Source organism: Gossypium raimondii, chromosome 2, assembly GCF_025698545.1.
Source record: "Gossypium raimondii isolate GPD5lz chromosome 2, ASM2569854v1, whole genome shotgun sequence".
Taxonomy (NCBI): Eukaryota; Viridiplantae; Streptophyta; class Magnoliopsida; order Malvales; family Malvaceae; genus Gossypium; species Gossypium raimondii.
In genome coordinates, this window is record NC_068566.1 from 35,913,393 (window position 1) to 35,930,541 (window position 17,149).

A 17,149-nucleotide genomic window follows, 5' to 3' on the forward strand; every position below is an offset into this window, starting at 1 on the left:
TCTAGTTTAGGCATTTTCTTGAGGTCCAAGGACGGTTTCTTTCCATCAAAGAAACCCTAATTCATTCTCTTTTGGACTATTTACTAGCCGATTCATCGTTCTTTTATTTTAATTTTATTTGACTCTCCTTTGTGACAACTAATTTGTTTTCGTTGTTTCTCATTTCAGTTTACGTTCGTCTAGAGATCTAGGATAAATCCATGACTTTGAAAAACTTTATGTTCCGCTACCGCATTCATCCATGTCATTCCTTATCAGGACACCAACCAAGTCTAAGCAATGCTCAAACTTGGTTATGAGAAGTGACTTAGTCATCATATATGCAGGATTTTCATAAGTACTAATTTTGCTCACAACAATATCACCACGAGTAATAATATCATGAACAAAATGATATCGAACATCAATGTGGTTTGTTCTCTCGTGAAACATTTGATCTTTTGTAAGGAAGATGGCACTTTGACTGTCACAAAATATTGTACTGATTTGAAGGTCTTCTTTGAGTTCACTAAAGAGTCCCTTCAACCAAATGACTTCTTTACAAGTCTCTGTAATCGCCATGTACTCAACTTCAGTGGTAGACAAAGTGACTGTAGTTTGCAAAGTGGCTTTCCAACTGATTGCACCACTTTCGATTGTAAGGACATAACCTGTGAGAGATCTTCTTATATCAAGGTTTCCAGCAAAATCAACATCAACATACCCAATGACTCAATCACTAGTTCTTCCAAACTATAAGCAAACATTAGTAGTACCTCGTAAGTATCTTAAAATCCACTGAACCATTTTCTAGTGTTCTTTACCGAGATTCGCCATGTATCTGCTAACTGTACTGACTACATATGATAAATCTGGACGTGAACAAACCATAGCATACATGAGAGATCTCACTGCACTAGAATATGAAACATGTGTCATATACTCAATCTCATCATCTGATTGTGGAAACAAAGCTGATGAAAGTCTGAAATAGGCTGCTAAAAGAGTACTAACAAGCTTAGGACTCTGCATATTGAACCTGCAAAGAACTTTCTTAATGTACCCCCTTCTGACTTAGGTTCAATTTACTTATTTTTCTATCATTAAGAATCTTCATACCAAGTTTTTTTTTACTGGTCCCAAAATTTTCATCTCAAATTCTTCACTAAGCTGGGCTTTGATCTTTCTTATCTTTCCTTTATCTTTCGTTGCTATCAACATGTCATCAACATAGAGCAGTAGATACATAAAAGAACCATTATTATTTTTCTTAAAGTAATATAACTATCAAAGCTACTTCTTTCAAAATCGTGAGAAGTCATAAAGGAATCAAACCTTTTGTCCCACTGTCTTGGTGACTGTTTCAAACCCTAAAGGGACTTTTTTAGCAAGCAAATATAGTCCTCTTCTTTCTAAGACTGTAAAACCCTCTGGTTATTGCATGTAAATATTCTCATCAAGTTCTCCATGCAAAAATACAGTTTTTACATCTAACTGCTTAAGCTCCAAATCATGCATGGCCACAATACCAAGCAAAGCTTAAATCGAACTATGCTTCACAACTGGGGAGACCACATCTGTGAAGTCCACTCTTGGAATTTGACTGTAACCCTTTGCAACAAGCCTTGATTTATATCTGGGTTCTTTAACTTTTAGAGTCTCTTCTTTCTTTTTAAACACTCATTTACAACGAACAACCTTTTTTCTTTTAGGAAGTTTCACAATATCTCATGTTCTGTTTTTGTGGAGTGATTCCATCTCTTGCATAGCAAACATCCACTTTTCTGAGTATTCACAGCTAACTGCCTCAGAATAATTAGATGTCTCTTGGTTTGCATCTATATCTTCAGCCACATTTAAATCATAAACAACTAGATCAGCATCGGCATACTTCTTTGGAGATTTACTCCCTCTTCTAGTTTTGTTTTTGGTAATAGAGTATTGTGGTGGAGAAACAACTCTATTCTGAATTTCTTTACTAGCTTGAGGATTCAACTCTGTTGTAGATTCTAGATTAATCTGATGCTCCACCTACTTTTGTTGTTCTTTATTAGAAGAGTCTTTAAGAGATAAGTTATGTAGCATAAAAGTTTCATTAAAAACATCTCTACTAATCACAACTTTTCTATTTTCAGGACACCATAACTTATACCCTTTTACACCGGCTTTATAACAAAAAAAAAACACATTTAATGGATCCCGGTTCCAATTTTCCATTATCAACATAAGCATATGCATGACACCTAAAGATCTTTAAATCTGAATAATCAGCAGGATTACTAGATCATACCTCTTGTGGAGTCTTTTTTCTCATTGGCAACGGATGGAGATCGGTTGATTAAAAAGCATGCAGTAGAGGCTGCTTCGGCCCAAAACGACTTTGTTAAGTTGACATTCAACAACATACATCGAACCTTATCTATGATCGTTTTATTCATTCGTTCTGCAACGCTATTTTGCTGTGGAGTATGACAAACTGTCAAGTGTCTCACGATCCCTTCTGACTTGCACAGTTCATTAAACTCATAAGAACAGAACTCTAAGCCATTGTCTGTGCGAATGTGTTTTATTTGTTTTCCCATTTGTTTTTCAATCATAGTTTTCCAAGACTTAAATGCAGAAAACACAACGCTTTTCTGCTTCAAAAAAATGTCCAAAATTTTCTAGCAAAATCATTAATAAGTATTAGCATATAATTAGCTCCACCTCTCAAAGGCACTCTAGATAACCCCCATAGATTAGAATGAATATACTACAATGTTCCCTTTGTGTTATGGATTCCTCTAGTGAATCAAGCTCTCTTTTGCTTCCAAGAAATGCAGTGCTCACAAAATTTCAGTTTGCAAATTCTTTGTCCATTAAGAAGTCTTTTTTTGCTCAATTCTGCCATGCCATTTTCACTCATATGCCCTAGGCGCATATGCCAAAGTCTAGTAACATCATCATCTAATAAGAAAAAGGAAGCGACAGCTGCATCACCAGTAACCATAGAACCTTACAAAACATATAACTTGGCAGTCTTTCTCTGCTCTTTCATCACAACAAGAGAACCTTTAGAAATCTTCAAAACCCTACTTTTAGCTATGTATTTTTACCCTTTTAAATCAAAAGTACTCAACAAAATCAAATTTCTCTTCAATTCTATAACATGTCGCACATCACTAAGTGTTCTGACAACTTCGTCAAACATCTTAACTTTAATTGTTCCAACACCTGCTATTTTACACAGTATTATTTTCCATCAAAAGAACACCTTCAGACACTGTTTCGTAAGTTGTAAACCAATCCTGATTAGGACTCATGTGGAACGTGCAGCCCAAATCAATGATTCACTCCTCGCTCACTTTAGAATTGTTGACATAAGCGACTAGAAGTTCACCATCACTGTAGTCTTTTACAACATCAACTTCACCGAATTTTTCTAGTTTTTTTCCCTTTTGATTTGCAACCTCCCTTTTGATCTTATTCTGCAGCTTATAGCATTCAGATTTAACGTGCCCTTTCTTCTTGCCAAAGTTACAAGTTTTACCTCTATCTGAAGACTTTGATCTACCCTTAAATTTACCGCGAGGATTCCGTTCCTGTGTCCTTCCACGATCATCATCAACATTCCGATCTTGTCTCCCACGACCAATGAGTCTCTCTCCCTAAGAGTCGGGTTTAACCATAAGATGCTTTATCTTATCATATAAGGTCAAAGAATCATAAACCTCGTCAACTATGAGACTCGAGGCTATATAAAATTGTGTCTCTGATGGTTGAATAAGACGAGGGCAATGAACAAAGTAGAATCAACCCTAGGTCTTCCTCATCATACTGAACCTCTATAGCCTCCAAGTTTGAGAGAATTTCTTTAAACACTGTTAAGTGATCGTGCATAGACGGCACCTTCCTCTAAAAGATTAGCATAAAGACGCTACTTCATATGAAGCTTACTAGTTAGAGTTTTCGACATACATATTTGTTCCAACCTCTTTCATAATGCAGCGATGGTCTTCTCCTTCATCACATCCTATAAAATTTCGTTTGACAAATGCAGATGTAACTATGTTAACGCCTTTCGATCTTTACACCTTTTCTCTTCCTTCGTCAATTTCGAAGGCATCTTATCTATCCCTAGTAGGGCATCCTCTAAGTCCCTTTACGCAAGAACTATCTGCATCTTTATCTGGCATAATGTGAATCCGGTGTTGCGGTCCAACAGCAAAATTTCATACTTCAAAGATGCCATTACCGTGATTGAGATGAACAACCTAGAAGCTCTGATACTAATTTGTGAAAAATAGAACGCCAATAATGACAATGTATCGCAAAGAAAATAGAAAGAAAAATAAAGAACATGCAGATTTTTACGTGAAAACCCTTTCGGGAAAACACCACGGGTAGAGGAGAAGATAATTCACTATGTCGAATTTGAATGATTACAGAGGAGTAGACTATGTCTATTTATAGGCTTGTACAATCATATTCTAATAGAAGGAGTGTAGTAAGGTTGAAACACCTTATTTTAATTAATATCAAATAGATGAAGTGAAATAAGGTTGAAAAATCTTATTCTAAAATAAAATAAAAGAAGTGTAGTTCTATTTGGATTTTACTTTCATTTTATTTTACCACCATATTTTATTTTAATAAGGATTTGGTCACTCAATTCTAACAAAATGGATGACCGACCTCTTGAATGGTCTTGGAAAGGCTGCAAGACGACATTCAAGTGGGCATGGGCTTGAACCGAACACATTAGGGTTCATGTGGGTGCTTGTCCTTATGTGTGTGCTGAGGAAGGCTATAGGCAGACATTTTGGTTTGTGTCAAATTTCAATTGTCATAAACGAAAAACTAGTCCTTCAACAAAAGTAGGGGATAAATGGATAATTTTAAGGAAGTTTAATTTAACAATTTTCTAATGAACTAGTTCAATTGATAGGGTAGGTTAAGTTCACAAAAAGGGTAAGAATTTGGCCACCCATTATTGTGATTCAAAAAATTGTTACTAATGTTTCGACCTTGGGTTTCATTATTACACTCTTTCATTAACTGCAATCACAGCAATTGCTTGGATCTTGAACCAGATTCTCCTGCCTTAACCAATGTCCACTACTAGGATGTTTTGTTCGTATGCTTGTTGATTGAACTGCAACTCATTTACTCTAGTCAAGCTTGAAATCAGCTTAAACCCATCTCAATATAGTTCCACTTTTAAAACATGCTACCTTCAGTAATAGCATTAATTTACGCCATATTTTAATATATGAGTTAATAATAAATTAATGTCAATTATTAATCTTTAGCCATTCATATGGCTTGTTTTCGTAAAAGAAAAAAAATCCGTTTATTTTGAAAAGGCCCTATATTTTACAAGAGTTTTTATTCATTTTTTTAATTTTAAGTTTAAATTCAAACTATTTTTTTTTATGTCTAACTATTGTAATGTATATATGATAAATAAACTCTTTTTTGATGTTATTAAACGAGACATTGCAACCATATTTGAGATAATTGAATAGCTTGTGCTAATTGAGTGTATTTACTAGGAGTCAGATTTCAGATGCTCTGTGATCTCACTGCATTTCATTTGGTGCTTACTCTACCTAAGTTCAAGCATAATTTCGAACACCTAAGACAGAGAGCTGTCTCCTCCACATTATTTCATCAAATTCGTACTGCTCATTCTTTTTCTTTCTTTTTTGCTACGTATAAGATGTTTTCAGTACATGCAATGCAGTAAAAAGTTAGTATTACGAAAATCAATTTGTAAGAATCTCAAGAAATTCAACAATCACGATCTAAAGCTTCAATTAAGTTTGATTAAGCTCTACCCAGATTTCGATTGGAGAATTTGAATAGAAACTTGGGGTATATGAATTCGAATAGATTGTTTATTGCTTCTATAATAACTGAGCCAATTTTGAATTTGAGCATTAACTTAAAAAGTTCAGACATATTTGACGTCATCGTCATCACGGCAGCGTGCACAAGTGACAGTTTTGCATACTATTCGCATCTTCTCTTCTCTTGTAGGAGCCCAACATTACATAAATTGGGATCGACCCTGGACTTATATTCCATAGTCTGCAAACAAACCAGGTCAAATCTTGCTGTTTATTCGATGATTTTCGTACTCAAGTTCGTTATTTACTCGGATTAGGTCCACAAATTCCATCTGTCAAACCAGGATGAGCAAATCAATTGAAAATCGAGAAATCAATACAGTTCAACTTGAATTTTGTCCCATTCAACTTGTTTTGAGATTAATGTTTATTATCCAAACCTCATAACTTAGTTCAAATTCGGCTTTTTCACATGAAACCATTTTATTCAAATAAAATTGAAAAAAAAATCATATTTACAAAAATAGACTTTGTAGAATAGTAGATGAATCACTTCTTTTAGACTACTTCATTTAACCTAATTATTATATTATTATAATATATATATATATATATATATATATATATATATAACAAGTGCCTCATAAAATGTTATAAAAGCGTAATTTCATATTAGTGTAAATCGATCATTCCTTAAATATAGTAATTATAATTATAAGCATAAGCATAATCTTAATTTTAGAAAATAAAACTTTATAATATTCTATTTATAAAAGAAACAATTATTCAAAATTTCAATTATAACTAAATAAAGCTAAAAGAAACGCCAAGTAAAACATTAGATATAAAAAAAATACATGAATTTTCTTTTAACGCTTAACTTCTAAAATATTCTAAATGGGCTTGCCAATGTCTCTGACATTAATTTATGGACACTAATTATATACACTACCCACAAGTGAGTTTGAAATGATGCCATTTGTTTTAGAATAAATAAAATAGTAATTAAATAATTAAAAACACTTGATATTGCTTCTGGAGTTTTTTTATTCCACTGACAATAATTACCCTTATTATAATATATAAATGAATCCAAAACATGTTTTGTTAAAAAAAATCAAGAATTACAGTATTAGATATTTTAAACCCAAAGAAAGTAATATACAAAACCAGCCGGCGAGCTAAAGCGAACCAAAACGAATGAACCTATTGGGTTTAATTGTCCAAAAATCAACCAAACAGAATACACCCCTAATGTCGGGCCCAAAAAGGTCACCCTTCCATTCTGCAGATTTTAGGATTTTGAAATGTGTAATTTACAAGGTCAGAATCAGAAGAAACTCCTATCTCAGACACTTTTCACGTTCTTGTTTATTTGTATTTGTTCTTTCATACATAACTCAGTATTAAATAATAAATTAAAAATCTACTTTCCAACAAACCTTAAATGGTCAAGGTAAACCTATCATTCTTCAACATACTACTAACAGAACCATCTGTGAATGCACATAAATTCAATTATAGAAGGATTGTACTCCATCAAAAATAATATATACTATAAAAGGATTGTAGTTAAATTCATAAATTAATAAATCGAGGCCAAAAAATAAAAACAATAACTAGTTCAAGCAAACCTAACCGCAGCCAGAAAGTAGAAATCATGTCTCGACATTAGCTTTGTTTCCGGCAAGGATGAGAGAAATCTCCAGCCCACGGCTAAAGGCTTGGTTAAAGAGAAGGCGAGACTGGAAGGTTGAGATGAATGGGAACCATGACAACACTGCTACTGGTGCAAATATGATTGTACCCATTCCTGCGTCATAAAATCTTGCAATTTCTCGCACCGAATCCCATAATCCCAAACTTCTTACAACCCTCTTCCATGTAACAGCCAGCTAAATTATATCAACACAACACAAAACAAAAACGGATACGAAATTGTTACCAACAAAATGCAACACCATATTGTAGAGTGGTTTGAACTTGAAACAAAAATGAAGAATCATTCTGCACAGATTCAAACTCCTAATCATGCTAAACTAGGTTCCTGTATACAGAGAGGTACCGCTCAAAATGCAACAGCCCATGGAATGTTAGACTAGTGGACCAAGGCAAGCAATCCAAATAAAAAATATTAATCAGAAAAAGACCCATCAGAGGGTTTGAATGAGTCAAACCAAGCTCAAGCTGTAAGAAGCTCAAGTTGCTTGATTTGAAATAGAGATCAAACTTGACTAGGTTCATTTACCAAAATGAACTCAACTGTCATGCTTGACTTGGCAATAACCGAGATGAATTTCAGTATGACCTATGAGGAATATAAATATTCCTAAATAAGTTCTCTTAACATAAGTGCCATATTCGACAATGATTACTTCTACATGTTCAATTGAGAGAGAGGTATCCAAAGCAGGAAAATGAGGGAGTTGTAGCGCTTACACATAATATGGCCCATCCAGTTGGAACGAAACCGAGGATGCTTGCAAATAGGTCAGCAATTGATAACCTGGTGAAGGCAACGATAAGGCAAAGGCCAACAACAAGTCCAATGGATATAACCCCTTGCATAAATCGCATCACCAGTTGTAAATCATGGGACTTCTTAGGGCTGTAGGTGAGTAACTGCAAGCGAATAGAGAGGATCAATCATTAAGACACCTTTTAAAAGAAAGGCAGATATGTTGAAGATTTTTTTTTCCCGGGAGGGGCATGTCTGGAAGGTGGCAAAGCTTGTCGCCCTTAAATGATAAAGGATACTGACCTTGAACAATAGGACAAATCCAACCAACACAATCCACGAAAATCCATAAAGCTGGACAGCAAAACAAAACCGTCAAGAACAAGTAATAATAAGAACCTTTTAGTCTAAGAATATGAATCCTCTTGAATAATGGTCCTTAAAACAATTGGCATATACATAATGCGTGAATTGACACACAAACACAACAAGACAAACCCAACCAATACGATTCGGGAAAATCCATAAGGCTGGACAGCAAAATGATACCATCAAACAAGTTATAGTAAAAACCCTTTAGAATATGAATCTTATTGAATAATGGTCCTAAATAATATACCAATCAAGATGCAAACACACTATTCATTGAACATATGAAACTGTTCCACTAGATATAATTTCTAAGTTGTCGGTATGAATTTGACCAACTTCCAGCAGCATTTATGGTTATATCCATCCCCTTGGTTAACCAAATAGTCACCTACAGAAAAGCATAATCCGCAGTCACCTATTCTTTCAAGAAGGAAAGACGGATGCCACTTCTTGCATGCCTGGCAAGCAGGAAGGAGGCAATTTTGTAGTGGTGGAACTCCTCCGGCATTTTCCACATGTTTTTGTGTTACCAGTTCATCCAATGTGGCTCAATTATAATTCATACATACATGCGACAAAAAAGCAATCCTTAGAACTTCCATCCTCAAGTTCTATGTTATGTTATTCTCCTTTCTCATCATACTAAGCACAGCATCTTTTACTTTTAACATTGGATGGAAAATGGCACGAAGAAAATACTGTGAGGGAAGTCGGAGAATGAGTTTCTCTAACATGCTTCATTAAATTTGAGAAACAAAGACAACAAATGCAAGCAGAAAATTATAAGGGCAAGAAGCACACCGCAATGGATGTATCTTTTCCTGTAAGATGGAGCTTGTACACAATGCCATACTGAAAAATAAAGAATCTCAAGCTTAATATTGTCTCCAATATGCGACCTCTCAGTGTTTGGATATGTATCTGCAGAAGAAATGTAATATTTTCCACAATAAGAAACATAAGAAGAAAAACGGTTGTCAATAGACAAGCAATTCCAACCAACACCTAAAGCTTGTTTCTAAACTAAAATATTTGAACAGAACCTTATGGAAATAAGGACACTAGGCCAACAAGCCAATGCAAGAAATGAAATAAATATTTTGAACTCAAAATGAAATAAGTAAAAACAAGAAGAAAGACAACATTGATGCAAGAAATGAAATAAATATTTTGAACTCAAAATGAAATAAGTAAAAACAAGAAGAAAGACAACGTTGGGCAACTTTTAAGGTCCCTCGTTTCACATGATTGAAGGTGAAGAAGAGGATCTAGCTCAAAAGCTCTCTCAGACAAATCATAGTTTCATACTACTAAAAGAAAGAAAATAACTTGACATCAGGTACCGCAGGAAAAAAGGTCAAATGCAATGTTGTCAAGAACACAAGGCACCCTCTCAATCCTAATAGTGCTTCTTGACACAAGATGCAAAAAAAACATACTGCCTGAAAGAAGGCACAATAAGTATATGTACGTGTTTTTGTATGTTTATTTGTGTGTACATACACACATATATTATGATTATAAACTCAAAAGACTGGTCTAGTTTATTCACAATATATTCAAAATTTTCTTTTTCTTTTGTTGGCAAGTCCCCTTCCTGATATTGAATATTCAAATATTAAGAAGCAAAGAGTTTGATATTATCTCCTTTCTTACTAGTTACTACTAAGGAATGATAATGAAATAACTAACTATAAAAAGAAATTGAAGAGAACCTAAAAAACGCAAGCGTTCTTTGCACATATCACCTTGCAAAAAAGTATTAGGCACACTAGACGTGCACCTGATCACACTTAAGGCGCAAAGACAAGGAGCATACTTTGACAAGACTAGTCAAATGCATAGACAAAGACTAAATAAGAATTAAAGAACTAATTAGCATCGCAATGATAAACCTGTTCTTCATCCCACCAAGACTCCCAGCTATCATCTCCTTTCACGCCAACTCCACCTTTATACAGAAGCCAACTGGTCCAATCATCAAAATCTTCCACAGTTCTGTTCATTAAAAGATATAAGGATGGGCACCTATGATGTGGTAAAGTTGCAAACATGCAGTCTTACTTCTGGAAGTTTCACGATAAAAGCTACAGAAGTGAAGTGCTATGGGACTTACTTCTGCCATTCAAAACCTGATGGGTTGAATATATAAGGGGCAAAAAGCCAAGAGATGACAAGGAACCAGCTGCTAAGAGTAAGCAAGACAAAAGAAACAGCACCCCCATCTGTGTAACCATATGCGATGTATACTATGAGAAGCAGAGCCACTTCAAGCCTGAGAAATATTAAGTTTGAAAGCTTTAAAATAAAAGCAGTTTTACTTTTTCATACAGATGATGTCAACCCAGCATAGTTCCCAGATCAACGTCAACTTTTGCTGGTGACAATTGAAATTAACAGCTAATTGGAATCCAACAGAGAGTATCACTTACGCCTTAACAAAATGGCTTCTTGAATAAAGCCTGTAATTTTCAGCAAACTTGATATGACGCACCACAAAACCTCTCCCAGTTGCTCTATACTGTTGGCTCAAATGCAAAAGATGAACATACATCAATTAAACTTGAAAAAGGAGAACATAAATCTTGAATATGTATGTCAACTGAAAGAAAACCCGTACTTTCGCACCACCATGGAGTATAGTCCGTCCAAAATAATGAGTTCTAGTTCCCAAGGAGAATGTGAAGAAGACAGAACATAACTGAAGCTGCATTGTAATAAAACTGAATACGGCCTGCATATCAATCGACCAAAAGATAATTAGAAACTTATTATACCAAAGAGAAAAATATCACCTTAGCAAAGGCTGTAAGATCATAATATGTTAAAAGTTTCACAGATGACTTTCTGAAACTGGACCTACCAAACTATGAAATTTACAGGACAAAGAATATCAAGTTTCTGATGGAATCAGACTGACAAACCTTCAGCAAGCCCAATTCAAGTATAAAACCCATTATCATAGGGACGGCAGTAAAAACTCCAATCTGTACCAAGAATTGAGTATTCAGAGCTGCATCCAATGCTGTGTTACCCGACATCCTAGCTTGCCTAGCGATTTCCTTGTCGAGTCCAGAGAAAGCCTGATTGAATTGGAAATGAGTTGACAAAACTATTGTTACAATGCAAGATCTTCAAGAAACTTTGATAAAATGCCCCATAAATGGGATGGTTTCACCTTGCCAAGATTTTAACAAATTTTCAAATGCATCCTTTTAAATGAAATTAATTGGCTGCCAAGCTTTTATTTATCTTTAAAATGTTTCCATAGCAGGAAAATTAAAAGGAATTCTATGAAGCTCAGATTAGATAATAATTGCCTAATTGCTTTCTTTCTGAAGAATAAGTTAAAAGAAAAGTGAACTATACATTAAAAGAACTTAGGCAAAAGAAGAAAAGTTATTTACCAGATAAACTCTTCCATACAAGAATATATAAACTGTAAGGACAGTCATCTGCGATAATGGAAAATAATATCAGACAAATCTGAAGACTAGCAATGTAATCTAAACTTAAAATGAGATAGAGATAATACCATTGTGCAGACATAATAACCAACAGTCGTGAAGAAGAAAGATAACATTCTAAAGAAATCAAAAAGTTGTCCAAGTCTGTATACATCCCTACTTAGGACTTGCTCTCCATTTCCCCCAGCAACTTTCCCCTCAAATAAAGCAATCTGGTTCAATCCAACATCTCTTCCCTTTCCAACCTGCATTATTAGAAAATAGAACTCAAGAAAATAGGTATAGATGGGTCCAAGATATGGGTGTAAATGAGACACCTATATTTGCAAGCTATTCGAGTTCAACTCCAAAAAGTCATATTTGAGCTGAGCTCAAGCAGCTCAAGTTACCAAGCGAGCCGACCTTGAGTATCATAATCCAATTTCAAGTAGCGCCAAGCCTAATCAAGTTTGTTATTTATAATATATCTAATATATCAAATTTAAGTTACCATTTTATCCTTAATATAAATATATACTCAAAACCCGAGCCTATTATTTTTCTCCTGGTTTCCTTCTACTGACACTCTTCTACTCCCCTTGAGTTTCCTCACCAAAAGCTTTCTTCATGCTCTCAAAATCATATCTCATTTCTAAGCTATGTCTCTTCTTCCTCAAAGCTCGTTTCTTTCTCCCAAAATCACCTTCATCAGGCCTTTTTCGTTGTGAATGTGTCACCCACTATAATTGCCAATTATTCTCAACTTTAACCGAGACATACTTTTCAGGTCAGTATCTTTTCAAATAAATAAATTCAATATTTAGCAATTGTGCCTTTTCCACTCCTTTAAGTGATTATTGTTACATTTAAAAATAAAAAATAAAACCATATCAGTCAAAGACTAGATAACAAGTTACAGAAAATTTTGAAGTTTGGGCATAATTCCTATGTCTCTATAATGATTTTTTAGGCGTTTATTATATTTATGAAAACATTTATTTCCAGTAATCTAAAGAACAAATTTATCAAGCCTGTTTGTTTCTACACAATCTTTTGATTTTCTTTGCTTTCCTGTGAAATGGAAGTGATTTAAGAAAACTGTACTCTCAAAATTTCATCATTTAAATAAAGATTGTACACAAAACAAGTTTGAACTTCAGTTTGAAATCGAACCAAGCATGAGCTTGAAAAATTAGTACTCATTTGAACTCAAGCCAAATTTTGAGCAGTGAATTTTGAATTGAGCTCAAGCTTGAGCTTTCATGAGAGCAAAGAAAATCAAAAGACAACTTCTGATGTGCCAGTCTCCCTTGGGGGAAAAAAAGAAGAAAAAAGCCCAAAAAGAAAGAACAAACCTGAATGTATTCATGATGGGTGATGTTACCTTGCCTCAATGTGGAGTTGAACCCTGTAAAAATCTTATTTAGGTATATCATTAAATTAGATGAAAATAAGCTTTAAGCAACAATAGTAGGCTCCTTTTTTTCTGTTCGTATTGCTTCATGGTAAAATTTTCACTCTGACAATCTCCCAAGGATTGCAGTTTAAGAACTTTCAGTTCATACTTGGTGGTTACAAGCACTAGTGCGTGTTTTGCTAGAGTGACTAGCATGACTCCAGTTAAGTGGTTTATTCCCAAATACCTAGTAAGGAAGTTCTGACAAAAGAGAACATAACTGCAACGTTTATATATATATATATATATATATATATATATAGTAAAACAAGCATTGGAAAGTTGTAAACTACAAAAGATTAAGGAAAAATAAAATTAAAACCAAGGAAAATAAGAATGAAATCTTCTCAAGTTCCCATATGCATTTATCAGATAGTTTTAGGGGTCTACTTTTGGATACACTTGTGTACAAGGTATCCTTGGCCTTCAAAAGTAAATGCAAAGAAATGAAGAAAAGAAAGTAGCTCAAGTAGTTGAGTTGAGAATACTAATGCACTTTAAAAATGGAAACAAAAAATTCTCATCATCCAAGCTTACCTGCATATATGTCTTCACTAATATTGATAACACGAGATGCCTTACTAATCCCTCCTCTAGTTATATGAAAGATCCGATCAAATACATCAGGATGCCCATAATGCATACGAACTCTGCATTTTCCCCACATGAAAATGGACATAAGTATTGAACCAAAAAAGTCCATTCCAAGAACAACATATTAAGTGCAGATTGAAAAACAAGCCAGAAACCCTATCTTAATGCTTCAGAGGAAAACTCGAGAAATCAACAGAAACTACAGTTCCCAAGCACTAAACTAAGCTATCATACATGAAAAATTGAAAGTAATAATGTAAACAAGTGTAAAAACACTTTTCCTTGAAAAATAAACACTATGAAGACAGTTCAATATGTGCAAGACATGTTTTCATGATATCAAGGTGGCAATGAGTATACTTCCTGAATTTCAAAAAAAATTAAATGAGCAACACTAGACACGACAGCTATTCTTTTAAGCTTCCCAGTGTCATACAAGAATTCATCCACTGTCGTAATAAAAAAAAGGATTTTACAATTGCAATCATGTGACAGACTGTCCAATATAGGCCAGTGGCTGGGAAGAAGACAGTGGAAAAGACATAAAACAATCACACTAAATCCTGGCTAGCAAAGGTGTTTCATTGATCATAGAATACAAGGAAAAGTCCCTTGAGGACTCAAATGCTAGCTAAACAAGACCTGCTGCCGATAAATTCAAGTGTTTTGGGAAATGATACACATGATAACTTTATTCATATAATCAGGAATAGCCTTTTACAGTAGATACACTCACTTGAGAGGATTTGCTAACACACGCTGGCCCAAAGTGACAAAACTAGTCTCCTGATTAGACATGAACCACGCTAGGGATGAAACACTGCATGTACATATCCACATCGTAGGTCTAAGGAAGATAAAGAAAGAGAGAAATTTATAGGAATGAATATTTCAGTTAAAAGGAAACAAAAACCTTCCGGTAAAAACATGCTCCCTAACACCAAGAATAGTTGGAGGTCGAATTCCATGATTTCCTCGAAACTCCTCAAGAAGATTTCTCATTTTCATTGCCTCCTCAAGGTAGTTGTCCTACACAACAAGACAATGGCTCTCAGCAAAAATTACTACAAATCATACTACATTGCCACAACACAGACATTATTTATAATCTTTAACCTTGCAAAAAAAGAAAAAGAAAAACCAACATGAAAGGCAAGTATTACAAGGCATCTGTGGAAAAAGTAAACACAGCAACTAATAAGAAAGACTAGAACACAGAGAAACATCAAATGAAACTATAACATGGATATTTGAAATGCTAGACATCCAACAAAAAGCAGAAATGTTAATGATGTGTTAACTCTGCTACAGCCTTCGGAAATTTCCAAAAAGAGCCCCTTAATATGAGCTTTCCATTAGCCCCTGTGTTACAAAAAGTATTACCCAAAATTTATGGAAGTTGTAATAAGTTGTGTAATTAAGTAATTCTTGTGTAATTGGGTAATGTTATCTGTAATTGTATAATTACACAACTTTTATAAGTTATAATAATTTGTGTAATTGAGTAATGATTTGTCTAGTTGGAGCTGTTAGAAAGCTTATTTTAAAAAGCTCATGCTAGAACTTCTCACAGCTCTCCCTTAATAATAACAAGCAGCTTATCTGCACAGATTCCAGGAAACATAAACAAGCATGAAAATAGAGCAAGAACTTGAAACCAGTGAGCCATGGAAATCAAAGCTACCGTAATACGCACAAAGTAGAACCACATTTGAAGCAACCATAATAAAAGCAGCCATAGAAATATATGATTAAATCATCTACAAGCACCACAAATAGAATGAAAATTTTTACATTTTTTTTTAAGTAGACCTGTTCATGGGCTGGGCTAGAGTGTGGCCCAAGTCCAAAAAATAAGCCCAGGCTCATTTTCAGCCCAGCCCGGCCAAAAAGGCCAGTTCACTGTTAAAAAAATAAATTATTAAAAATATTTTTTAGACTAACATTTTAAAATTAAGTTTATTTTTTAAAAAAATTATTATTTAAATTAAATTCGAGCCAGGCTAGGCCAAGACATAAACCTTGTCCAAGCCCAGCCCACGACAGGCCAGGCCTACCAGGTGGGGGCTGCACAGCCCATGGACAGGTCACAGGTCTAGTCCCAGCAGACACCAGTTTCATGGTAGAATCCAGCATTCCTAGTCATCACTCATCACTGAGTAGTGAGTACTAACAACAGTGAAGAAACCAAAATAACAGAAACTAGAGTGATAGACAAACCCAACAATAATGCATACTAATCAATTAACCAAAGAACTTATCAAGCCAACAGATAAAATATCCAAGTCAGCAGGCCTTGAGTATCGGCAACAAAAGATCTGTCCCCATTCATTTCTGCTTTTCTTGAAATGTATTATCATATAAAAAATATGTAGAGACGTGGAACTAGACAACTAGTACTGACAAAACTATATGAACCTCTCTTCTTTTTACTAAAATCACGCTGAAAGCCGAAAGGTTAAGACTGAAAGAAGCATTTACCAGCTTCCTAATTGACACTCAATTACGAATATTAAGTTCAATTTTTTTAATAACAAAAACTACAAGGACTCAGAACAATGCACAGAACACTAAATTACCTGATTCATGTCGATAGTTTGAATAGCTTCCCCTCGTGTGAAGATAATAGCATGGTTCTGGTTTTCAGGTTTCCCTTCTCCAAGCTTAGGATCTCCAGGAAGTTTAATTGAATAGACTTCCTGAATAAAGGAAAAAGGGATAGAAAAATTTAACAACAAATCTCTACTATAACATTATAGGAGAAAACAGAACCATAAAAATTGTATATTTAATGAAAAAATTAAATATAAGAAACTATCCAGCAAGCAAATTTATGGCAATAAAAGGGCAGGAGTCATTAAATCCAAGGAAGTATATCCACCACACCCCTAAGAAAGGCACTATAAAGGCCTCGTAAAACAACCTACAGTGACTGGTAGGGTAAAAAAAAAACATAATCTATACAGAAAAAAAAAGATAATTATTCAGCTCTGCCGCTGAAGCAGTTCCACAA

General features: G+C 34.5%; 1 protein-coding gene and 1 pseudogene across 1 annotated transcript in view; one reads left to right on the forward strand and one right to left on the reverse strand.

Annotated features, from left to right (window-relative positions):
* The window catches only part of LOC128034126 (lysine-specific demethylase REF6-like), a 34,864-nt pseudogene extending 29,978 nt beyond the window's left edge, over positions 1 to 4,886 (forward strand).
* A 2,421-nt stretch (positions 4,887 to 7,307) lies between these two features.
* Positions 7,308 to 17,149, reverse strand: part of LOC105788546 (callose synthase 10) — a 28,631-nt gene continuing 18,789 nt past the window's right edge. The window contains exons 36-51 of the mRNA XM_012615491.2: positions 16,716 to 16,835; positions 15,050 to 15,165; positions 14,873 to 14,956; positions 14,080 to 14,192; positions 13,442 to 13,494; positions 12,176 to 12,352; positions 12,048 to 12,095; positions 11,565 to 11,723; positions 11,261 to 11,374; positions 11,073 to 11,161; positions 10,757 to 10,915; positions 10,536 to 10,638; positions 9,442 to 9,561; positions 8,572 to 8,622; positions 8,250 to 8,432; positions 7,308 to 7,705 (exon numbers count right to left, since the gene is read on the reverse strand). Coding sequence (XP_012470945.1) covers positions 7,469 to 7,705; positions 8,250 to 8,432; positions 8,572 to 8,622; positions 9,442 to 9,561; positions 10,536 to 10,638; positions 10,757 to 10,915; positions 11,073 to 11,161; positions 11,261 to 11,374; positions 11,565 to 11,723; positions 12,048 to 12,095; positions 12,176 to 12,352; positions 13,442 to 13,494; positions 14,080 to 14,192; positions 14,873 to 14,956; positions 15,050 to 15,165; positions 16,716 to 16,835 — 1,926 coding nt within the window. The 3' untranslated portion in view covers positions 7,308 to 7,468. The remainder of the gene's footprint in view (positions 7,706 to 8,249; positions 8,433 to 8,571; positions 8,623 to 9,441; positions 9,562 to 10,535; positions 10,639 to 10,756; positions 10,916 to 11,072; positions 11,162 to 11,260; positions 11,375 to 11,564; positions 11,724 to 12,047; positions 12,096 to 12,175; positions 12,353 to 13,441; positions 13,495 to 14,079; positions 14,193 to 14,872; positions 14,957 to 15,049; positions 15,166 to 16,715; positions 16,836 to 17,149) is intronic.